General features: G+C 38.6%; 1 protein-coding gene across 4 annotated transcripts; it reads right to left on the minus strand.

Annotated features, from left to right (window-relative positions):
- Nucleotides 1–1,495: 1,495 nt before the first annotated feature.
- Nucleotides 1,496–25,948, minus strand: arnt (aryl hydrocarbon receptor nuclear translocator). Of its 4 annotated transcripts, none has more exons than XM_042771955.1 (21): nucleotides 25,573–25,948; nucleotides 23,562–23,655; nucleotides 22,803–22,841; nucleotides 22,665–22,712; nucleotides 21,239–21,452; nucleotides 19,338–19,551; nucleotides 18,890–18,992; nucleotides 18,624–18,689; nucleotides 18,460–18,545; nucleotides 18,276–18,352; nucleotides 16,700–16,834; nucleotides 15,263–15,337; nucleotides 11,749–11,900; nucleotides 10,491–10,610; nucleotides 10,180–10,261; nucleotides 10,055–10,094; nucleotides 9,151–9,247; nucleotides 8,890–9,070; nucleotides 6,975–7,158; nucleotides 6,747–6,892; nucleotides 1,496–3,102 (listed from the first exon to the last, which is right to left on the minus strand). In XM_042771955.1, the coding sequence occupies exons 1-21, from the start codon at nucleotides 25,589–25,591 to the stop codon at nucleotides 3,016–3,018; spliced, it is 2,259 nt and encodes a 752-aa protein (XP_042627889.1). In that variant the 5' UTR covers nucleotides 25,592–25,948; the 3' UTR covers nucleotides 1,496–3,015. The 4 variants fall into 4 exon arrangements, with proteins under 4 accessions (XP_042627889.1, XP_042627888.1, XP_042627890.1 ...); XM_042771954.1 differs by having other exon boundaries at nucleotides 10,491–10,613; XM_042771956.1 differs by having other exon boundaries at nucleotides 6,975–7,155; nucleotides 10,491–10,613; nucleotides 25,573–25,947.
- Between the last annotated feature and the right edge of the window lie 1,079 nt (nucleotides 25,949–27,027).

Here is a 27,027-nt window from a genome sequence, read left to right on the forward strand (position 1 = left end):
CACGTGACGTCCGAGACATGAGCCGGATTTGTGTCCAAACATCACTTCTTCCCATGAGCTCCCAGCTGTCCCTGTCAAAAGCACCCCTGGTCGCCGGTGCGGTGCTTGTGTCGGTGTGAAACAGCTCTGAATCAGACGAGTCTCACATTCCAGCACACGAATCAAGCTCTGTTCTGCACTTGTTCGAGACTTCGTGCGCATTTGAAACTACACCGAGCTGCTGAATTGCATGAGAATTTTTAATTCTCAGCCGGTGGAAAATAAAGAGGTTTGAAAGAAATACTCGATCCTGGCTCTGGCTCACCCTGCAGTGGTCGGTCAGGGACAGGTGTTCTCTTATCTCGGACACTAGCACGTCGTTCTTTGGCCCGAGAGACATACACACCCACACCTGGCACCTGTGTCCCAGTGAATAGTTAAACAGGAGTTTGGTAACGATCAGGGTTTATATGCGTATAACACCCCTTTAGGCTGCTTGGGAAACACTGGAGGCCCCTCGTGTGTTACCAGTGAATGATAAAGCCCTGACCGATGGATCTGGACACAGACTGACGGGGTTCAGATGGTGGTGGAGATGGGAACTGGAAGCTTGCACTGATGCATGAACTGCACTCTTAAAGGACTGCAAAAGGGATTGAAGAGGCATTTTTGGTTCCCTAAAGATCCTTTCAGTGAACAATTCTTAAAACAGTTTCATTTCAATATTTCAATAATCTAAGGAACATTTTCCACTGTGAAGAATGGAATGGAAGGGTTCCACGGGTGTTAAAGGTTCTTCATGGAGCCATCGATGCTTTATTTTTAAGAGTGCATCAGAACTGCGACTTAACCTCTGACCGCTGATCTGTTTAAACTAATTATTGTTGTATTCTTATTTGAAGTAAATCAAATCATTTTAAAATATTTTTCTTCAAACATTATACAGCCAAGATTTGGTAGAAATATGATAAAAATACCACCAAACAGCTGTTTTCTGTGTGAATATCTGTTAAAGTGTAATTAATTTCTGTGATGCGCAGCTGTATTTTCAGCATCATTCTTCCAGTCTTCAGTGTCACATGATCTTCAGAAATCAGAATAATATGATGATTTACTGCTCAAGAAACATTTCTGATTATTATCAATGTTGAAAACAGTTGCTGATCAATATTTTTGTGGAAACTTATATATTTTATTTTTCAGGATTCACAGATTAGAAAGTTTATTTGAAACGGAAATCTTTTTGTAATATTATAAATGTCTTTACTGTCACTTTTGATAAATTTAATGTGTCCTTGCTGAATAAAAGTATTTTCTATGTAAATGTAAACATTCTGTTGTATTTTGCAGATGTTATCATGTATTACAGAATGGCTAAATGAAAGCTAATGTATTGTACACTAGATATACTGTAACAGACTAATCAAAGAGTGTCCAGAGTTCAAATTAAAGCCCCAACAGAGATTTCCTTTTTTGACAACAGCAATTTAATACAAAATAACTGCAAACAGTTCTCTTTAATATTTCATATACATATGTTTATTTTTGTATACGTTATACACAAACTGCAGTTCAAAACATTGTAAAAATATAGAAAGAAAAGAAAACAACACGAGCACTGACCCTTTCATACCCGAAAAAAGTGACACAAGCACCGATTTAATGCACAGAAGTACTGAAAAAAGACGCAGACACCCCCGCATTTAAAATCAATCCAACATTTAATTTAAAAGCTTTTGATCTAAAGAAAATGAACAATAAATCAAACCCACCAATAGAAGTTCGGGAATATTCTCTGTACAAGACTAATTCAGAATAACAACTTCCAAAGAGATGAAGCAGTATAGCGTTCTTCTTTTATATATTAAAACAAGACATTATGATAACGATAATTAGGATAGCAACAAAAATGGCTTCGAAGGACACAGATCCTGCTCATTATTGCTTGATTTTAATCTTTTTCACTGCTTTCACGAGAACATGCCTGAGTGAAACCATCATCGGCTAAACACACGGAAACAGAAGGAGATTCTCTGAACATCTAAACTTTAGATGAAGCTGATTAAAGAAACCCATCTGTGAGGAGTTTAACTGCACCAGCACGAACCGAAGCGGAGAGAATCTGAACAGACGTAGCAAACAGGATGCAGAACCGTTTAAGGTTACACTTTATTTTAAGCAGTCCTTCTTACAGTGTAATTACATTTCAGTACTGAGGAATAATAATTCACCGCCTGTACTTACGATATAGGGTTTGTTTAGGGTTAACTGCATGCTATTCTGCATAATTTACTACAGTAAGTACATGTGATGTGCAACAAGGACACTGTAAAATAAAGTGTTAGTAACATTCAAAATGGAAAACAAGTCATTTTTAAAATCATTTGAAGTATGGATTACATTTGAAACACTAGAAGACACCAATGTTTACTTAAAATGCAAAATTCCAATTCCGTAAATTTGGAATTGATCTTCCTGTCTTTCGAGTTCAGCATCCTGTTAAGCCAATTCGATTCAAATCCCAAGCCGTGAGTGGAAATGGAGCCGATTCTTCTTAAAAACAAGAAACAGGAAACAAGCCACAGCTTCTGCGTTACAGACCGACACGATCAGAGCCACGCTCTGAGGCCAGACTCCGGATCACAGCTGCTGGAGACGGCTCTCACACATTTTATGGTAGGCATTAGAGAAGAGGCAGTGCAATTGGTACACAGTCACAGACACAGACAGACCAGACTGCCTTTGTGTGTGTGACAAACCCTCCTCATCTCCATCTCATAAATCAAAGCATGTGTGTGTACGGCAGACAGTGTGAGACCGCGTGGTTTTAAACACGTTTCAGCAAGGCCTGTCTGTCTGTGCGCTACACTGCATCCTCACATTATGGCTTATAACGTCCATTCTCACTATGCATCAGTCTCACTCTTGTTTCAGATGCCTCCGTGCCTCCGTTCTGCCACTGATTTGGTTAAGAGAGGAAGAAATGGCGCGTGAGAGAGCAGCGGGGAGTATAGAGGTGACAGAGGAAGCGGATCACTACTCGGGGAAAGGAGGAAACATGGGCATCTCGGCAAAATCATCGCTGCCGAAGCTGCCGGTTTGATCCAACATGGAGATCACATCCTGAAGAAGAGAAAGAGAGAGGCCAGTTATAGGAACAAACCATGCATTACCACAATTATTCAGTTATCATATGCACATGATGAGAGAATTTATATTTCTTTAAAGGAATAGGGTCCGTGTACCTTCGTATAATTCCTTTTTTGATTTAATATTGAAATCTGAAAAATGAAAAAAAAAAAAAAAATGATGAATTTTTTGGTTTTTCATTCATTCAAACAAAACGAAAAAATCAAGAATTTGTGAAAAAAAAAAAAAAAAAAAAAACGGCACATTTTTTGGTTTTTCATTCATTCAAACAAAATGAAAAATCAAGAATTTGTGAAAAAAAAAAAAAAAAAAAAAAAAAAAGTAAAAGTCGTGACATTTGTCAAGTAAGGTAACCCATACTCGGAATTGGTGCTCTGCATTTAACCCATCTATGTGCACACACACAGCAGTGAGAAGTGAACACACACCCGGAGCAGTGGGCAGCTATATATCCAGTGCCCGAGGAGCAACTGGGGCTTCAGTGCCTTGCTCAAGAGCACTTCAGCCATGGGTATTGAGGGTGGAAGAGAGCGCTGTTCATTCACTCCCTCCCACCTACAACTCCTGCCAGCACTTCTGGTTACAAGTCCAAGTCTCTAACCATTAGGCCACAGCTGCCCCTAATTCATCAGATAGTCAGTGATGCGTCTCCCAAAAGCTCATAAAAACGATTGTACTACTGATCTTAATACTACGGTCTGTTTTTCAAACGCATCGTAACTTAATTAGCACTTGAAATTAATCATAGATCTATGAGTGCTCTGGAGTAATAATAAATCCCTAAGTGCATCATAAGAACAGATTTATGCGGTTACCTACAGGACAGTCGGCAGATTACACCTTTAACTTTATTCAAGTGCAATGTGATTACAATATAATGATTTGATTGTACTTTACTGTACACGTTATTACTCGTTTTTTTTATTTTTTTTTTTATAAATGAAATAATTAAAAAGGGCAGAAAATAATAGAAATACATCTAAATTAAATGATTGAACAAAAAAATGAATAAAAAAGTAACGTAGGAAACATGCTTCAAAGACTGGGGGAAAAAAATCTGTCAATGACTTGCTGACGTACACGAAATACAGCCATGTATTGGACCTGGAAATAACGTCTCTCTCTCTCTCTCTATTATTATTATTTTTATTATTATTATTATTATTATGTAAAGTATAATATTATAGACTATACCATAATAATATAATATAATTGTTATTATATCTTAGTTGTCTGGAACGCAGCATTATTAGGTTAACATTTAAATAAACAAGCGTGTACTATTACGAGCCATTCTATAAGGTGCCATTTCAGCACTTGACAAACGGATAGCGACTCCTAAGTAGCATTTAAGGCACGGCTATGTGCAACTGTGTTAAGTGCATTTTTGGGAAACGCACGTGAAACAATAGCGAAAAAACGTAAAATGACTCGTAGAAAACGCTCTTAAGGTCTTAGATCAATCATTATGGAGAAAGCCCAGATTAACGAATGGCTTGACACAAACCGTACAGAGGCAGAGCCTACAGAGCTTTCTTTTGTGTATGCATAAATTCTGCAACCTACCAGTGAAACATTTAGTTTATCTCATAAATATTAATTTACTTCGGACCTGCACTCACAACTACCTACTAGCCTATACATCTCTGGTACACCTTTGTGCACTGCAGCGCGGGGAGAATGTATTAGACAAGCGCAGACTACTATTCATTTATGTGAACATAGGTACTTTTAGACAATAAGCTGAGTTTATTTAATTAATATTGTGTGTTGGCCAGCTAACTGATAGAATGACCACATGTGTGACTGACTCCCTGTAGGTGCATAGAGTGGTGTATCGTTCCTTGAATCAGTCTTTGAAAGACCCATTATTATAGACAACAATTCACTGACCAATTATTATAGACAGCCACTTGATTTTATTTCTGAATTAATGAAGCATTTTGAACGAATAGATTGAATAAAAGGCTCCTTTATTAACACAATGAAATACCGCCACCTAGTGGTGATATTACATTCATAATTCAAGTTTCATTTTCATTTAATTTCAAATAATTTAATTTTGTTCATATTTCTGTATTAAAAATGTTGTATAAATCATTAATCCTATCCTATTATACATTTGTAATTGCTGTGTAAATGCACGTACAGCCGTCTGATCAGCATTAAACTGTAAATACATCTAAAAGCATCTTCAGACGCAGATTCTATATCTCTGAATACTGATTTAATTGGTAACAGCCTATTGTCACATAATTTTATTTATTTTTAATTTTTTTGAAGTAAGAATTTAACATTAAAGATGACATACAAAAGGTAAAAGGTTAAAAAAAAGAAGAAGAAAAAACTGTAAACAGAAACTGAAAATCAGGTGCCTCTTATGGGAAAGTTAATTTCTGACACTCTATGAATAAAACTCAAAATAGAAAAAATAACAGATGTGCTAATTTCTTTTCATATGTCATTTTATTTAAGTTCCTCTATAGTCCACAATGCAGCATATTGTCTAAAACAAAAGTTATGACTATGTTCACATAAATTGATAGCGGTCTGCGCTTCGCTATAGGCTGCTACATTCTCCCCGCTTCAGGTCGCTCAGCTTTGCCAGACAGATTTTGATAGGTGGATACTATAATAAAACAGGTGGTGTTCCAAAGGACCAAAAGGCTCTGCCTCGGTATAGTTTGTGTCAAGCTATTCTTAAAAATGGCTGTTTGATGAAGAGAATGAGATAAAATGTAGTAGAAATAAACCCGTTACAGGGGGGCTACAATTGTGTTTCATGTATTCAGAGTTGTTCACAGTGTTAAAGCGATGGACCGTAGAAGGACTCTTATGTTTAGGACTCTTATTATGTTGTAATGTTTGGTCGACCAATCAGCAGAGAGGGGCGTTTCATTCCCGCCCACATGTAGAGATCGAATATTCAAGTTGTTTATTCGTTTTCTGTCCCTGAACGTAAAAACGAAAAAAAAAAATAAGCTAAATTCTTTATTTTTCGTTTTGTTTGGACAAATGAACAATGAAAAATGTGCAGTTTTTTAATTTTTCATATTTCAATATTAAATCAAAAAACGAATTATACGAAGGTACACGGACCGAATAGTTCACCCCAAACTGAAAATTAGCAGAAAATTCACTCACTTCATCAGGTTTGTAGAAATGTAGCACTGCATCAGTGTCTCAGCAATGGATGCTCTGCAGTGAATGGGTGCCGTCAGAATGAGAGTCCAAACAGCTGATAAAAACATCACAATAATCCACAAGTAATCCACAGCACTCCAGTCCATCAGTTAACATCTGGAAGCAATGGTTTGAAGTTAAAAACGTCTTAATGCTGGATGTGTTTCATCTTTTGTCTTCTCCAGATGTTAACTGATGGACTGGATTATTGTGATGTTTTTATCAGCTGTTTGGACTCTGATTCTGACGGCACCCATTCACTGCAGAGCATCCATTGCTGAGACACTGATGCAGTGCTACATTTCTACAAACCTGAGGAAGAGACTCCACATCTCTGATGACCTGAGGATGAGGATATTTTCAAGAAATGTTCATTTCTGGGTGAGCTACTCCTTTCAAAGACAAGCATGATTGGTTGTGTCTGCTCCACTCACCTGAAACATCTCTGGCTGGCTGTTTGGAGGCTGCTGGTGTGTGTCTGCAGTGCCTTGTGTGTGTGGCTGAGTTTGCCACTGCTGCCAGCCTGACACTCCCTCTGCTGGCCTGGAGCTGAACTGCGCTCCCATCTGATTAATGTCACCTGAAGGAAAGAGCAAGAGCAGACCTGAGCGCTGGATCCGGAAAACCTGTTTACTAATATAAACATTCTGCAAAATATCTACCGAATCCATTAGTTGATGGGTTGATGTGACTGTTTATTTGTTGGTAATTTGATGTGTTGGCCATTGAAGCAGAAGCCCCGCCCATCTGGCCAAAGGAAGAGGAAGTGGAGGATGTAGGGGCGGAGCTGAACCCTCCCATGTTAAACTGAGGAGACTGACTCTTCCCAACTTGACCTGCCATCTGCTGGACAAAGAGAGTATTTGCAACAACAAATATGAGCATCATTGTGAAAGAATCAGTTATACACACTACACATTTTTTTTAGGATTTTGAAAGACATTTTTATGCTCACCAGGGCTGCATTTATTTCATAAAATATATAATAAAAACAGTAATATAATTAAATATTATTACAATTGAAAATGTGAATCTCTGTTAAAGTGTAATTTATTTCTGTGATGCGCAGCTGTATTTTCAGCATCATTACTCCAGTCTTCAGTGTCACATGATCTTCAGAAATCATTCTAATATGATGATTTGCTGCTCGAGAAACATTTCTGATTATTATCAATGTTGAAAACAGTTGTGCTGCACAATATTTGTGTGGAAACTGATACCATCTAGATTCTAGGCTAAGGCAAAAAAAAAAAAAAAAAAAAAAAAAAAACGGGGGAACGGAAAAAAGTACTTTGATTCAGCAGTGATGCATTAAATTGATCAAAAGTACCAGTAAATAAATTCATGTCACAAAAGATTCCTATTTAATTAGATTAGTTAACTGAATATTATTTCATTATTAAATACTTCACATGAATAAATTGCATTTTACAATATATTTAAATTGTAATAATATTTCATGATGTTACTGTTTTTACTAAATTTTTTATCCAATAAATGCAGGCTTGATAAGCAGAAGAGACTTCTTTCAAAAACACCTAACAATCTGACGGACCCCAAACAGTAGTGTAATAATAATAATCATAAATAATAATAATAACATCTTTTGCCTTCTGTGTCTGACTGTTACCCAATCACAATTTAGCAATCATTCATTGCTTCAGCACAAATGTGACGCTGGAGCACAAAACCAGTCATAAGGGTCATTTGAAATTGAGATTTATACATCATCTGAAATCTGAATAAATAATCTCTCCATTGATGTATGGTTTGTTAGGAGGACAATATTTGTCTGAGATACAACTATTTGAAAATCTGGAATCTGAGGGAGCAAAAAAATCTAAATATTGAGAAAATCATCTTTAAAGTTGTTCAAATGAAGTTCTTAGCAATGCATATTACTAATCAAAAATTAAGTTCTGATATATTTACGGTAGGAAATTTACTAAATATCTTCATGGAACATGATCTTTACTTAATATCCTAATGATTTTTGGCATAAAAGAAAAATCCATACAGTGCTTTTTGGCTATTGTTACAAATATCCCCCAGCGACTCAAGACTGCTTTTGTGCTGCAGGGACACACACGTTAATGCTTTTCTAATCACTAAAAAAGGTCTGATCAGTAATAAACATGATACAAAATCACAAGTGGATCTGCATTTAGTAATATGTATATTAATTACTGGTCGACCGATGTTGGTATTTTTGACAGCCGATGCCGATATCTTGGAAAGCAGGGGGCCGATAAAGCAGATGTAATTTTTTTTTACATTTTTAATTAATATTTAAGACATATTTGAAATCATTTGACAAAGGATTAAAAAACAACCCTAACCCTGACTCCTTTGTTTAACCGTCCTATCTGGTTATTAGACAGACTTCTATCCGTATTAGAAATAACTGTTAACGATGAACAAGGGGGAGCATGTGAGCAGGCGCTGCCGATCACAGCACCGTCAAAATAAAAGTCCCACCTCAAACATTTCGGCCAGACAGAAAAAATATTGCCTTGCCAATATATCGGTTGACCACGTATATTAATATATCAAGGTGTAAACACTTTAAATGTGTACCTGTGTGTTGAAGGGCGGTCGTGTGGCAGACCAGACTCCAGGAGGCGCTGCGGGTCCCGTCTGGGTCTGAATGGGGCTGTTGTTGCTGCCGCTGACTCCAGACGGTGTGCTCTGAAGGGACATCTGCGCCAGCATCTGACCCGCTGAGTGAGGAACCATCTGCTGGGCCATTCCAGCTGACCTGAGACCAGACCACAGCACAGCAGTGAGTGACATCTATATGACAGACAGCAGGATAGAGATGAGGGGTGTGTGCGGCACCTGAAGGGCTCGCCGGGACGTGCAGAGCTGGGGAAAGACGCTGCTGGTGGGTAAACCTGCTGTCCACCGGAGGCACTGGAGCACACGGTCTTAGAGTCTGAGAGAGACACTGTGACTATGAATCAGGCCTGGACGACAGATCGACATCTTAACAAATCCAGGATATCAGTAATAAACTTCAGTCATTTTTGACATTTAGCCCATGATCAGGTGCTTGTCTGGACGTTCTGCATGAATGAGTGGGCAGGTTTGTTTTATTTAATACACACTAGAGTGTGCTTTTCACATGTTTTTGAGTTTTTTGTGTGAGAATATACACTGTGCTCCAACCAACTGCCAAAAATAAAAGGTCTGTTTAACTTGAAACTTAAGAGATTATGACAGTAAAACAGTGCTACTGCATAGCAAAATGTACTTCTAATGTAATAAAACATTATTTTATACATTACTGTATATCATGCATTGATTACTATTGTTATTTTAAGGAATATCATACAACAAAGATATTTTTCACCCATGCTTAAAAAAAATGCAATTAATGTGAATTTATTATATTTGATTACAATTTCATTATGATGGATTTGTATGAAAATATTTGTAGCAAACAATTCAAAAAAGAAAAAATAATAATTCAAGGGGCAGTAAATTAAAAGCTAGGCTACTCGGTGTAGTTTACTTGTAAATACAAATAAGTTGTTTACATTCATTCTAAATGTCTAATAAACATTCTTTCCCCATTAACTGTATTAAATGAATATTGTGATGAATATCAAAATCGAATACTATGAAAAAAGAAATGCATTGATAATATCTGTGTGTGTGTGTGTGTGTGTGTGTGTGTGTGTGTGTGTGTGTGTGTCTGTGTGTGTGTGTGTGTGTGTGTGTGTGTGTGTGTGAGTCTTACTGTGATCAGCAGCGACCACACCTACAGTCTGCACTGGAACCTGAGACAAACACAGACGGAGACGCTCAGTCACTCTACTCCATGAGCAGCTTAGCACATCTCAACAGGGCTCGTTTTCGGTATACCTGAGGAAGAGTGGCCTGGTTGGATTCATACGCTGCGTCTCGTCCCATCCCTCCGTCTAACTCGGCCTGCTGCTGCATCTGCCTGCAGAAGAGCAAACCACAGTGATGTGAGAGCAGTCCTACCGTCACCACCGTCAAACCCACCACCAGCCTACAGCATCCTCAGCCTGCCACGACAGCACAGCTATCTACAGGAAGAGAGCATGCTGCTAACCCACCACCGACCGACAGCAGCAGACGGGACGGAGAGAGGCTCACCCGAGGAGAGGGGGAAGAAGGAAAGAGCCAGTGCACCATTGGTCTGCTCTCACCTGGCTGTGACCTGCCCTGGGCTGGGGGTGGAGGGGCAGTTCGGACTGCTCTGCCCCAGTGAGGGGGGCAGTGAGACCCCCGGGGAAGAGAGGGGGGACAGGGGGTCCTGATTCGCACCTCTACTGTCGTGTAAACCAGAGGGATTGGTGGAGAGAAAGCGGTCAGATTAAACTGAGCTGAATTAACACACTAACTCTCAGACCCCAAATATCAAACAGAAACAAACATGACATTGTTACATATTTTTCTTAAGTCTCATCATCATGTGTCCGGATGTTGCTTAATAATGCTCAGTGATGACTCACATTACTGTAATGCAATGACTTTTTATAAAAAAATAAAAAAGATAAAATACACTACCAAAGTTTGGAATCAGTAACCTTTTTTGTTTTTAAAAGAAATGAATACTTGTATTCATCGTGGACACATTATATTGATCAAAAGTGACAGTAAAGACATGTAAAGTGCTACTAAGTATTTCTATTGAAAATAAATGCTGTTCGTTTGAACTTTCTGTTCATCTGTGAATCCTGAAAAATCAAATGCATCACCGTTTCCACATACTCTATTGTGCAGCACAACTGTTTTCAACATTGATGATAATCAGAAATGTTTCTTGAGCAGCAAATCATCATATTAGAATGATTTCTGAAGATCATGTGACACTGAAGACTGCAGTAATGATGCTGAAAATACAGCTGCACATCACAGAAATACATTACACTTTAACAGAGATTCAACTAGAAAGCAGTTATTTTAAACTTTAATAATATTTCACTATATCACAGTTTTTACTGTATTTTTGATCAAATAAGTGCAGCCTTGATGAGCAAAAGTGGTGTTCATAACTGAAATATTTTCTGCATTATTAGAATTGGGGAGGAGGAAGATATGCTAAACATTCATCAAAATTTCGTCATAATAAAAAAATTATATAAATATTTATAAATTCTTTGCGTTTTCTATATAATTTCCTCTTTTATCACTATTTTAGGGTGAAATAAGACCCAGACATTTTCGTGACATACACACACGCCTTCAAACAAACTGAATTAAATTAGATTACCTCCACAGGAATTAACCTTGGATCACACTGCAAAAACTCATACTGGATCAGACAACACTGAATAACATGAGGCCTAAAGAGCAATAATCACCGGCCCCAAAAACAACTGAGTCACAATGTAAGCAGCATTAACTCAAAACGAGGTCAGTATCTGATGGTGTGTAGTGTACATGATGCAGTTCAGTACTAACTTGACATTGGCGTTGGTGCAGATGATGTACTCGATCTCCTCAGAGAAAGGGTTCTGGAAGGTGAACGAGCTCGTTCTCATCCAGATCCACTCGCGGGATTTAGAGCGGAACCGGAACATCACCGAGAGCACCTGACCTCGCAGTTTCACCACCTGCATCAGGGGTCAGAGGTCATTAATACATTAAAAAGGATTGAGGACTAAAGCTACAGTATGGTATGAAAAGAACAGGTTCAGAGTTACATTCTGATCAAATAGCCTATTATATGCTAAAGTGACAGTTTACCTGGCAACCACACTGTGATGATCGATATTATTAATACTTTTAATTATATATTGAACATTGGTGTCCCTTATTATACTGCTACTGCTGCCATTTTATAAAGGCAACAAAAGTACTTTTTCTAGCCATACACATTATATTACATTACATTTTTTTTTTAACGGTCATGAATATTTGAGCTTGATGTGTAATGTAAAAGCACACACACACACACACACACACACACACACACACACACACACACACACACACAGACACACAGACACACAGACACACACACACACACACACAGAGACAGACACACACACACACACACACACAGAGACACACAGACACAGACACAGACACAGACACAGACACACACAGACACAGACACAGAGACACACACACACACACACATACTCACACACACTTACACAGACACACATGCACGCACACACACACACAAACACACACACACATACAGACACACACACACACACACACACACACACACACACACACACACAGACACAGACAGACACAGACACACAGACACAGACGCACAGACACACAGACATACAGACACAGACGCACAGAGACACATACACACACACACAGACACAGACACAGACACAGACACCCAGAGACAGACACAAACAAACACACACACACACACACCCAGAGACAGACACACACACACACACACACACACACACACACACACAGAGACAGACACACACACACACACACACACACACACAGACACACACACACACACACACACACACAGAGACACAGACACACACACACACACATGCACACACACACACACACACACACACACACACAGAGACAGACACACACAGAGACAGACACACACAGAGACACACACACACACACACACACAGAGAGACACACACACACACAGACACACACACACAGACACACAAACACAGAGACACTCACACAGAGACACACACACACACACACAGACACTCACACACACACACACAGACACACAGACACAAACAGACACAAACAGACACACACACACACAGACACACACTCAGACAGACAGACACACACACACACACACACTCAGAGAGACAGACACAGACACACACACACACACTCTCAGACAGACACACAGACACACACACACACTCTCAGACACACACAGACACACACACAGACACACACACAATAATTTAAAGATGTAATCAAACAGACAATGAACACTATTATCTCTTCAGTAAAGGCGCTCCTGTGATTAGTAGTATATCTCCAGCACGTGCGTTCAGATCAGGGTTGCCAGGTTTTCACAACAAATCCTGCCCAGTTGCTTCTCAAAACTAACCCAATCGCGTTTCCAGGAGGTTCCCCAATAAAAATTGCATCCCGGGGTTAAAATATAAGTTTTTTGTCAGGGTTGCCCTGGTAATATTCACATTTTAGGTGCTAAATATCACATTATTGGTATTGGGGTCGCTTCAAAACCCGCGAACATGAAAAAACAACCGCAGACTTGGCAACACTGGTTGGCATTTACTACACAGTTTCATTTTAGTAGTAGTAATAGTAGTAGTTCGATTTTAAAATCGCAGGCGATTCTTTCTCGATTTTGAAAGCGATTTTGTGTAGCTTGTCGGTGGACTACAGCTCTGTGTAGTAAATGCCGCTCCACCTGAACCAGTGTTACCAAGTCTGCGGCTGGTTTTTCATGTCCGCGGGTTTGAAGCGACCCCAATACCAATAATGTGATATTTAGCCCCTAAAATGTGAATATTACCAGGGCAACCCTGAGAAAAACGTATATTTTAACCCCGGGATGCAATCTTTTTTATCGGGGAACCCTCCTGGAAACGCGATTGGGTTAGTTTTGGACTAGTTTTGAGAAGTAACTGGGCAGGATTTGTTGTGAAAACCTGGCAACCCTGATCTTAACGCACGTGCTGGAGATATACTACTAATCACAGGAGCGTCTTTACTGAAGAGATGCGCATGAAAATCGTATTCGATTTATTGCACAGCCCTAACACACACACACACACACACACACAGACACAGAGACAGACACACACACACACACACACACACACACACACACACACCACACACACACACACACAGACAACACACACACACACACACACACACACACACACACAGAGATAAACACACACACACATAGAGACACACACACACACACACACACACAGACACAGACACAGACACAGACACAGACACACACACACAGACAGATTTAGACACAGACACACAGACACAGACACACAGACACACACACACACACAGACACACACACACACACACACACACACACACACACACACTGAGACAGACACACACAGAGACAGACACACACACACACACAGACACACACACACACAGAGACACACACACAGACAGACACACACACACAGACACACACGCGCGCAGACACAGACACACAGACACAGACACACAGACACACAGACACAGACAGACACACACACACACACACACACACACACACACACACACACACACACACACACACACACACACACACACACACACACACACACACACACACACACACACACACACACACACATACACACACACACACACACACACACACACACACACACACACAGACAGACACACACACACACACACAGACACACTCTCGCTGCTGAGGTAAGACACACAATACTGCTGTGACACAGACACACAGACACACACACACAGACACACACACAGACAGACACAGACACAGACACAGACACAGACTCAGACTCAGACTCAGACACACACACACACACACACACACACACAGACACACACACACACACACACACAGACACACAGAGACAGACACAGACACAGACACACACACAACAGACACACACACACACACACACACACACACACACACACACACACACACACACAGACTCACAGACGCACACTCTCTCACACACACACACACACACACACACAGAGACAGACACACACACACACAGACACGCACACAGACACAGAGACACAGACACAGACAGACAGACACACACAGACACAGACACACACACACACAGACAGACACAGACACACACTCAGACTCAGACTCAGACTCAGACTCAGACACACACACACAGACTCAGACTCAGACTCAGACACACACACACACACACACACACAGACACACACAGACACAGACACACACACACACACACACACACACACACACCTGCTGAAGGCTGTCTCGCAGTAAGCCCTGGTCTTCTGGATGTGCAAACTCCAGAATATTCTTCCCCAGTAGCTCCTGTGTCACACAACAACACAAAAGATGGAAAACACTGCAAGACTAGTGATGCACCCCAATGAATATTTTGCCAAAACACAAAACCGGAAGTTAAGTTTTCATTTAGCTGGAAAAAAAGAAACCGAAAATATTTATTTTAATGATTGATTAATTCATTAAATTTGTTTCAAATGTTTTAATTTTTCTGGATTCTGTTTTTTTTTTTTGACTCCTTTTTTTAGTTAAATTAAATTTGTATTAATCGAAATAATGATTAAGCATGTCTAATTAATTAAAATCATGAAACTTAGAAATTTTCACATCAATTTATTAAACAAAAATTACATGTTTAGGGCCCTATGAAATGTTTTATTTTTTCTCACCATATTTTTTTATTGTTGCCAAATTCTGTGTTTTAGCCTAATTATATGAAAACATAAAACAATTTAATTTATTCATTTTTTTTCTTAAAGTAGCCTTATGAATTTTTTTAACCTCAGAAATTGAGTTTTTTGTTTTTTTTTCTTCAAGTAGCCTTTGTGAAGGAATGATTGATTAATTCATTAAATTTATTTAATAACCAGTATTCAAATAAAACTGACATTTAAACTGCATTTTTAATGACACAGTTACATTTCTACTCCAAATCATGAAATATAAACATGTAAACAGTGGCTGTGATAAAAAACTTGTTTTCAGGACAGATCTATTTAAACATACATTAACTAAAGAAGAAACAGGTCACGTAAAAATAAAATGCTTACTGTTAGGTCATAAATATGTCTCTGCAGTTTAAACACTGATCAATCGATTAAACAAGACATGACTCATTTCAGTAAGTTATTCTGTTTCTTTCAACACGTTCTGAGGTTCATTTATGGTTATTTGGTGCTGTGACTAGTAGTAAAGAGGAAGAGATGATCGGTTCACGTGCTGCTGGAACTACAGCCATCTCACATTAAACAGTCTCAAAAACACATTTATTATTTGTATTTTGTGATTAAACTGACAGACTTTGAATGATCAGATTTTGTTTTATATCAAAAGTAACAAAGCTTATCGTGATTACTGCACGGTATGTGTGCTACAAATAAAGACAACTGAAAATATCGCTGACTAAAATAACTCGGTTCATCCAAATTAAGCGCGATTAAAATCGAGAAATCGATATTGTTAATCCAGCACTTTACCTGTGCCAAGAAACAGACACAGACACAGTCAATACAAGCCATCACAGAATGCTAATTAAACCGCACAATTTGGGTCAGTTATTTTGGTCGAAACCAAGACAGTGGAGCTCATCAGAGATACTCGACAAATGCAGAGGCATCTTAACATCTTAACTCTGCAGAAATGACCCTGACTCAGGTTTCTGAGGCCTACCTGAGGCTGGAAGCCCACCGTGGCCTGACAGCGGTGATCCACGAAGGTGTAGAGGCCCTGACAGCTGTGGCGGGAAATAAATTCCACCGGAACACTGATGCTGTTTATGTTTGTGTCGCTCGGGCAACATGTGACCTGCATGACAGACAGAGGTCAGAGAGGATCTTAAAGAGACAGCGCACCCAAAAATAACAATTCTGTCATCAATTACTCACTCTAAACACTCTAAAAATTACTCACTCTGTTCATCTTTGATTATTTATTTTAAATTAAACCTGAGAGATTTCTGTTCCGCCTACGAAAGTCAGCGCAACCAAACCTTTCATGATTCAAAAAGTTCATAAAACACTGTAAAATAATCCATATGGACTGAGAGATTTAATCTGAAATGGCTTTATATTTATACACACGAGACCAAACCTAACTGGTTCTTGAGTGTCAAACAAGCACATCTGAGCTTTCGTTTACCACATTTGATGAGCTCTATGTAAGTGCCCTGATCAATGTTTATTTGTAATTAAAAAGCTAAATTAAAACCATATAAAGCGATTTTTGCTCTTCAGAACACTTGGATCAAATAGCTTGATGCATGTGGATTACTTTTACAATTTCTTTATCAATTTTTTGAATTGTCAAATCTTTGGTGCAATGGACTTTCAATGGAGAGACATTGTGGTTTGAGAAGTCTTTATGGTTTAACAGAGCTCACAAAGTCTCTAGTTTGGAATATAGGGACATTGTTTTTTAGGTTTGAAAATTCATTTAATGATGGGGAGTTTTACAGGGTTTTTAAAAATTTAAGACAATAAAAAGTCTTAAATATCTTAAATAGTATAAGAAAAGTCTTAATTATAAAGATTGTACAAGGTCTTACGATTGGGGACAGAAAGACAACAATTGTGGTATGGATTAATGTGACAAACTTCAAAAGTCTATGAGTTCATTGAATAAATATTCAAACTCAAATGGGGTGCGGATGTTTTTATATGAATGGATCTCAGTTTTTATTTTTCTGGATTTTGTTTTTTTCCGTTTTTATTTTTCTCGACTCCTTTTTAAGTTTTTTTAAGTTTTTTTAGTTAAATTGAATTTTATTAAAATTAAAATCATGAAACATTTTCACATCAATACCTCTACATGAATACCTCTACAGTTCTGTGTATGTGATGTGACGCTAGTTTTACTCAAATCAAACGGTCAAATGCTCATGAAGTGACTCTTAGAGCAGTTCTGGAGATGTTGTTCATGTATTTACGTCCTCATTTAGAGAGACGGCAGACGCTGAAAACACCGCGAGCGTCACACGCGCTTCAGTGTGTGTTTGTACACACAGAGACACGCAGAACATGCAGGATTCATATTTAAATCGACTTTTCAAAAACTTAATATTTACAGATACTAGTCCATATCGCCATTTGATTTAAGTGTAATGTCCTACTTTTGATTAATGAATTCAAAATTTGAAAAATTCGGTGACACTCCGTGTTCAATTGTAAATTCTGTATTTATGACAGTATTCCGCAACTCCGACCGCGTTTTCCGCATCTCAGAAATCATAGGGCCGTAGGAAAAGTACCTGAAGCCTTCCAATGGCGACTAGACAGAAACGATTTCCCTGATTATTATCGGCCTCCTCTTCAGAAAGAGTCACTCCTGAGAGAGAAAGACAGAGGGATAAAGAGTTGTGTTCTGACTGGACTTTGGGGACTCAGCTGTGAACAATAGACACTTCCTCTGCATTGTGCTGTGGATAGTGTTACCTGCAGGAGGCCAGGACTTGATGAAGCCTGTGCAGTGCACGACCGCGTACTGCGGCTCACCCTCCTTAGGAGGACCCAGTCCATTCCTGCAGAAGAAGAGATGGCCTTCATCAGCGTCTGTGTGCAGACTGAGATCTATATACACAGACAGAGAGCTGCCGTACCTGTTTCTGCTTCTCAGGAAGTGGAGTCTGTTCATGGACACCGGCTCTACGGGACACACTCCACATCTGGACACACACACACACACATATTACAATCTGAGATATTTCACAACAGTACAAATAGTTCACATTGTGAATATGATTAATACTTCTTCTTTAAAACATTATTTTTGTGTATTCCTAATCCATTCTGAAGATCTGAGAGCAAAAAGACATGTGAAGCTTATAAGCGTTTATACAATTACAGTAAAAGGCCTGATCCTCACCTCATCCTGCAGATGAAGGAGCGGCGTGTGCCCATACTCATCCTCACAGAGGCTTGCCCTCCCTCTTTCTTCACCGTGCCTGTCTTCATGTCCAACATCCGGCCTACAGTCAGAAAGGAGGAAGACGAGTTAAAGGTGCAGTAGGAGATCTCGGAAAGTGCTAACTTTAGCCTTATAGCACTGAAAGCGAACGGCCCACCCTCCCTGCAATCGCCGTCTGAAGCCACGCCCCCTGAGCGTTTTGATTGGACAAACATTAATTGGTCCTACACCTTCCACAGGATATATAAATACACATAGACCACTTAACTTAATGATTGCTATCGGGATGTGAAGAGACTTTCAACCAGCACAACAAAAAACATCTCTGAAGACAATCACCGATTGCACCTTTAAACAGAAAAAGACTGATGACACAGAGGAGGGCAGACATAGAGTGGTTTCTGACCGGCGTTGTTGTTCTCGCTGGTGGAGAGCTGCTCTCGGAGTTTCTCTGTGTCGTCTGGATGGAGCTGGTCATACAGAGATGATCCCAGCCAATCCGACTGAGCCTGGTTCAGAACCGGTGTGACCGAGTCCGACACGTAAACCACACGGCCGGTCTCACACGACACCACGAACAGAAAACCATCAGCCACCTCCAGAACCAGGTGCTTCAGCTCCTGCAGAGACGAGAGACACGAGCATATTTCCAGACGGTGAACAGAACTCACAATCATGACAATTATTCAGTTCTGGTATTTAAAAAAAGGTATTTCTTAAGTTAAATTCACAGATATTCAATTCTTAATGAAGTTCTCAAATATTTTGGTAACACTAGAATAAGGTTCTATTAGTTAATGTTAGTTAACTACTTTAGTAAACATGAACTAAGCAAGAACAATCCTTCTTCAGCATTTATTAATCTTAGCTGATGTTAATTTTAACATTTACTAATGCATTTTTCAAATCAAAAGTTGAGCTTGTTAACATTAGTTAATTAGCATGAACTAACAATGAATAACTGTATTTTCATTAACTAACATTAACAAAGATTAATAAATACAGTAATAAATGTATTGTTCATTGTTTGTTCATGTTAATTAATACATTAACTAATGGAACCTTGTTCTAAAGTGTTACCAATTATTATTATTTTTTTGTTTAGGAAGAAAACGTTTAGGTGGTTTATGATTGTTTGGCAATTTCTTGTTAAAGACATGCTTCTCGCTTCAGTGGAGAACACCTCAAAGGCACCTCAAAAGTAATAATCATAATAATGGTGCACACTATTGTCATTCACCAGGGTTATGATCGTTAACTCAAACCATTATAAAATTGCTTTAAATAAAATAAGCGGTACTGAAAAATGTACATTTATTTTATTTTAGCTAGTTGCCAAGACAACAAGTCAAATGACTAAAATAACTTACACATAAACTAAAACAAATAAAAATTAACAAATACTTTATATATATACACACACACACACACATTAAATCAAATACCACATTAAAAAAACTAAAACAAAGTTACTAAAACTTTCGAATTAAAGTGAAAAAATGAAAATATAAAAAAATGAAAATCTGAATATTTGTTTTATATTTCAAACAACCCATTAAACGTCTTACCTTTGAGGATTTAAGACAAGTTTATGTGCAAAGATTTTTAGAAAGATTCTACTGTATTTTTGGAAATACAAAATACTCTTAACTTTCCTTCTTATTTTCTTACTTAAAGAAATAGTTTACTTAAAAATGTAAAAATTCTGTCAGCATTGACTCACTCTCATGTTGCTCAAACCTGTATGAATTTCTCTCTTCTGTTGAACACACAAGAGGATGTTTTGAAGAATGTAACCACACAGTTTCTGGTCCTCACTGCCGTCCACAGTATTTTTCCCATACTACAGAAGTCAATGGGGACCAGAAACTGTGTGGTTACATTCTTCAAAACATCTTCTTGTGTGTTCAACAGAAGAGAGAAATTCATACAGGTTTGAGCGACATGAGAGCGAGCAGTAGAAGTTATTAATTTTTAAGTTGGGATAATACTAGAGTTACATAAACACAAAAATACAGCAGTTAAAATTATACAAGACTTTTGAAATTAACAACCTAAACTCTTTTCTGGTAGATCCTTACAAGTCTCTAAATGAGCGTACTTCATAAAAACATTTTTCTACTTCCATTAAAACCAGAACAATCCAATAAAATATGTTTCATGGAGAGGGAGGGAGTCTTGCAGAGCATGCACAGAGTTAACTAGGTGAACTATCCCTTTAAGTAAGAAAATAGCAGCTCTGATTTTCATTTTTAACAATGTTTGATGTATCTGGTTAATCTGTGATCAGTGCAGTTGATATCTGACCTGGTCTGTGAGGAAGGAGGGTTTATATGCTCCATCGGTGCTGCTGCTGCCGCTTCCTCGGAGAGACTTCATGTGTGACACAGCCATGCGCAGGATGGTGAGCTTGTCTGGTTTGCGTGCCAGAGCGCTGCAGGTGGGCACCATGTCTGACAGCTCGGTGATGTACGCGGTCATCTTATTCCTCCGCCTGCGCTCGATCTCGCTGTGATTCTCCCTGCGGTCAGGAGGGCATGAGAGATGGGCAGCACGTGTGATCATGGGGAGAAGAGAGCGGCACAGAGAGAAGGTCGAGAGAAAGCAACGAGGGAGGAGGAAGAAAGAGAGATGGATGAATACGCAAACAAAGACATGTGCATCTCTCCATGACAAAACAAATGTGTATGAATCTCATGAGAGCTGAAAGAAAAGCCTGAGAAAAGAAGAGAGGGACAGAAGAAATGCTCAAAAGACACCGGCTGTGTTCAGAATCACATACTTGATGACAACTCTGTGTCCGTCGTCAATGAAAGTTTGTGCTGGCCCACAGAAACCAGCTGTTTGTATTTCAGTTTCACTTGAAATATATCAGGGACTTAAAGCAAGACACTACATGAACACCGGAGGAAGCCAGGCTCAAAGTCTCTCATTGTGTTGACGTATTAGTGCTACGGGTTTCAACAGAGGGGATTTTGGATTTATCTTTTATCTCTCCAAAAATCATAAACACCGTCAACAGCCATTAGAAATATATTTCCACCATATTTTCACCAATGAGATATTATATAAATAAGGGGAATGATACGAACCCCTCTAAAAACTATTCAGAATACAGATGGGAATGAAACTGAAGTTTGATGCATGAAGAACTCACAGCCTTTAGAGATATGCATTGTAACTGAAATCAAAAGTGTAGTAAAATAAACACTTAAAGGTGTATTTTTGGATGTTTTCACTAGTCTGAAAGAAGAGATGCTATAAACCCAAATGGCTCTCAAATTGATAAGTGCATGAAAAAACAATGCTTTTGTAAGCTACATGAACTCATTATATTTCATGTTTAATTCTGGCATCCATCATCTTGGTGACTGTAAAAGTTATTGAGCATTTTTAAATGTGCATTTAAATTTTTTATGCATTTGATTTTGTGTAAAATTTGGCAATCTGATTAAATAATATGCAAAGACTGATATATTGTTAAAAAAAAAAAAAAAATAATGAGAAATTGTAAAAAAAAAATGAATGTTTTAATTTTGATGATTTATTAATGTGAATGATTAATGAAAATGGCTGGTTGATTCAAGCAATGGATTAATTGAGGTGTGTTTGTTTGGTTAACTATAAATACCATAATGACGCCAGCACATGTAGACAGTACGGCTCAACTCTGATTCTTGAGAACTCACAGAAGATCAGATGATCATATTCATACTTTTCCATCAATCAATACCTGGCAAATCTCTCCTTGTCATTGGATCCGCCTCCGTCATCATCACACCTGAGAAAACAAACCCAATGAAGCACACGTTGATGAACACGGTCCTAAGACAGCACAGTTCAAGCCCTCGAGTCACACATCATGACTAACCTGAACAATTTGCTTCCCTCGTCGTCGTCATAGTCCGAGCTGGAAGCCAGGGAGATAAACATTAGTCAGTAATATTGCACAACGGCAGAGACGACATTCAACCATTCCCGCGCTCCTCCACCCAGCCACAGACTCTCAATAAACAAGCACACTATTGTTGGCCAAAACCAGCGTGTCATTCCTCTGAATTTGCCTGCTCTGGAAAGCCACAGCTGGCAAAACCACGTCCAGCTCTCCGGTCATGCACGGTGTGTGCACTAAGCTAAAAAAGAGCGTTCGGTCATCATCCAGACCCCTGTGACCTTCTTTCTTCTGTGTAACCCAAAGGCAGACATCAGAAGAAAACTTCACGCTGTCGAGCTCCACAAATGACACATAACCAAGTGTCATAAAATTAATATTAGAAACATTCTGTACAAGTAATTATGTTTTTTTTTGTCCTTTGTGGAGCTTGAAAGTGTCAGCCAAGTCATTAAATGAAAGCACTTCATCCAACACAGACGGTTTCACGCAGGAAGTAACAGTGTTAATGTTGCAAAAGCATCACTTACGAAACCAATCTCAGACAATGGTGTCATTATTCAGATCGAGTTTTGGGAACTGTCTTTTAAACCAGTGCCCACATAATTCCACTTCAAGGAATACAGCAAAGTGTTCAGGAAGACAGAACCGTGTTTCGAGCTCTGAGATCTACTGAACGCTGCCAGAAGCATCTCAGCACTGATCTAATGATGACTGGGACTTTTAAATCTGTCTTACGTGGCTTGTCTCTTGTTGTTGGCCTTCGGCACAACGGCGGCACTGTTAGAGAGAGATCCAGCTGCTGTGGCCAGCGAAGGCACCTCGGGCATATCTGAAACACACATCCAGTCAAACACTCAGACTGAGAACTACACACAGTATTCAGACATACTGTATATCTACAGAGAGAGAGAGGGAGAGAGGCTAAATATATGCATACTGCATGATATCAAATTATCACCAGTAGAATTGTTTATGTGCAATAATCTCCAAAGCCTTTATGACAAAAAAATGGCAGCCTGACAATAACATACGCACAAAGCATTTAATTAATTAATGTCATTTAATAATTTATTGATTTAACTAATAAATGTTGTTCTTTTGAACTTTCTATTTCAGTAAACACTGTTTACGATAACATATCACCATTATATCTAGAAAGACATTCAGAACTGAAAGACAGTTAAAATGTTACAAAAGATTTCAATTTCAAATCAATACTCTTCTTTTGAACTTTTCTGCAATTTGTCATAATAATAATAATAATAAAAATAATCATCATCAAAAACATAATTAGCAGTGTCCCAAATTCTTGCGTCCCGCATAAAAAAAAAAGAATAATTAAATTAAAACATTCCTTAAATGTGTGATATCCAGTATATTTTTTTATAACTCTGACAGCATTCATTAAGCTCAAATATCTTTAATAATAAAAAAAAATAATAATAATCAATAAATATAAACCAGCATATGGCCCAAAACTAAGTAGACCCTACCAGGTGAAATTATTTATTTAGCTACATGCAGGAAATAAAACACACACGGACAGCTGTTTGGGAACAATGTGTATTTTTGGATTAATATGCAAAACCCTGTTACTTATTAAGAATTTATTTTTCATTAACTTGTTTGGATTTGGCCATTTTAATTTCATCTAGAAAATAAACTTCACAGACTCCATATTTAGACATCTTCCACACTTTGGTGAGACGGCTGAAAATAAAACAGATCACATATTCTTTAACCTGACATTCTACATTTTCCACAGCTGACCGCTTTACTGTTTAAGAGTTTACTCTTCTATTTCTGGAAAGTGCCATCAACATTTCTTTAGGTGTGGGTTTTTTTGTTTTTATGTTTTGTGAAAGAGGTTACACAGTGTGGACAAATAAAAAAAAAGTTTGGGAATGCTGGCATTACATGTATATATATATATATAAAGAAATAACATGAATTTGTGGATTTGAATGTGTTTGAAGAACAAAAACCTAATACGTGATACAGTGATAATTCAGCTACAAATGAAGGTGTTCATCAGCAGTTTGCTGAACGCTTCTTATATCTGAGGTGCTGTCTGTAGATCCAGACTCAGTGTAATCACAACCTCCTGACCCCTGACTGACCTCTGTGTGAATGTCCACAAACCACACGACCTTCTGACTGATTATACACTTTCAACAGATAAAAAGAGGAGGAATTAGGGAGAAGCGATAAATTATTAATATTTTATTACCATTGTGTGAATAATCTGTAATCAATAAAAAAGTAACTGTTTAAAATCTAATTTAAAAAGGTGTTTATTTTTACATGTAATCAGTTACTCCCAGTTCTGTCTTTATATACTGCCATCAGATTATAAAATAAAAACAGCGCATGATGAACCCGTGATGACAGCTCGGTTTGATCGTGTATCTAGTACAGATGAGCGGGTCTCTCGTTAGTTTACACAGGTTTAGTTCAAGGTGATGGGTGTATAGACCTGCAGGAGTCCCGTGTCAGAATCAAGTGCATCCACGACATGTATTTACATTAGAGACGCGTGAGACAGACACGGGGAACAGATCAGAACAGGGTCGTGTTGTGAGAGACAGCTGCAGCACTGTCTGTCCAGATCTTACTCTCTGAGTTAGCATGCTAGTCTGATCACAACAGTTTAGCTAGCAGCAGCTCCAGCTAACTAGCACAACAATGCGCTAAATCAACACAAACCAGACGACTACGAGGAAAACATTCGGTTTCTTTACGATACCTGAATTGGCTGATGTCATGTCGGACAGGTAAAGGTGTTCCTGTGCGAGCTAACACACACAAAACAACTTTCCCAGCTGACGAGGAACACCTCCCGCTCCGGCGGCTGCTGCTGTTTTACTTCGTCCGAGTCTCTAAAAGTACTTTAAAGCAGGTGTCATGACTTCAGATCGAGTGTCATTTTCGCCGCCGGTCCGAACGAACGGGTTTGCCGACGGTTTATGGTTGTTGTTGTTGTTGTTTTTTCTTCGTTCCTGCCTCTTTGACTTTTTCCCGTTTAAAACCTCCCCTGATCCAAGATGGCGCCCGCAATCTTTCAGTCAGCAGCAGAAGCGCGTCAGAGGAGGAAACTAGAGGCTCCACGCGGATCAGCCGCGCCACTCTGCGTCCGCAGACAGCACTACAGGAGCGAACGAGCCTAGTTCTGTGTTCTGAGCTTCATGTGTTATATTGTTTTTTTTTCTTTTTTTTGTTATTATATATATATATATTATATATATATATATATATAATATATATATATATATATATATATATATTTTTTTTTTTTTTTTTATGAACACCATTTCATCTTCCTGAGGTATTTTCAGTACTGAATACTGGATTGGTTTGAATTATATAAATATGTGATTTTGTAAAAAGGTAGCTACTAGATGTATATTGTAAATGATTTAATTTATTATTTTCCCGGAAAGCTATAATCAGTATTTATGCAGTTATATCTGCCATCTGTTGCAGGGAGGGACCGGATGTAGTCTGTATGAGAGCTCGTTGGTCGGAAGGGGTTAAAATATAAGAGAAGACTGATGACGAGAGGCGGAGCAAATTATTCTGTTTTGATAAGTGAGCTACATTTTTTATTTATTATTTGATTGACGTGCACCGATAAATCATGCAAAATAAAACAGGAACTCGCATTAGGAATGTAAAAATAAAAAGTCATATTTCATAAGTACTTATGATGCAATCACGCCGTGTATGATTTGTCCCGATATGGCGTGAACGCGCCTTCATATTCTTCTGAATGTCAAAGGATCAACCAAACGGAGTAGCCTTTTGAGATCACGTGACTCAAGGCGGAAGCGTCTCTCGAGTGGCATTCCTCCATCCACTGAAAATGTCTTTGCGGTAAATTCATGACTTGCGTCCCATTCACAGCGTCCCTACGCAGTGCTCCCTACACACTGCGCAGGCGACATCTGTAGAAGTGCACTATACTTGGACAGTTTCTGTCTCAGCCAGACGACAGATTTGTGAAAAAGAATCATACTCTTTAGCATTCTTAGAAGACTACTTAATACGGAAATAATATACTAAAGTGGGAACTGAATGCAGTGTTTGCAGATACTTAACTGCATGATATTGGCAATTTAATGAAGATGAATAAAAGTTCATTTAGTGTTTTTCTGACTCAGTTAAGTTGAACTTAAATACATCTTTATATGTATTTTTTATT

This window comes from Cyprinus carpio, chromosome A16, assembly GCF_018340385.1.
Source record: "Cyprinus carpio isolate SPL01 chromosome A16, ASM1834038v1, whole genome shotgun sequence".
NCBI lineage: Eukaryota > Metazoa > Chordata > Actinopteri > Cypriniformes > Cyprinidae > Cyprinus > Cyprinus carpio.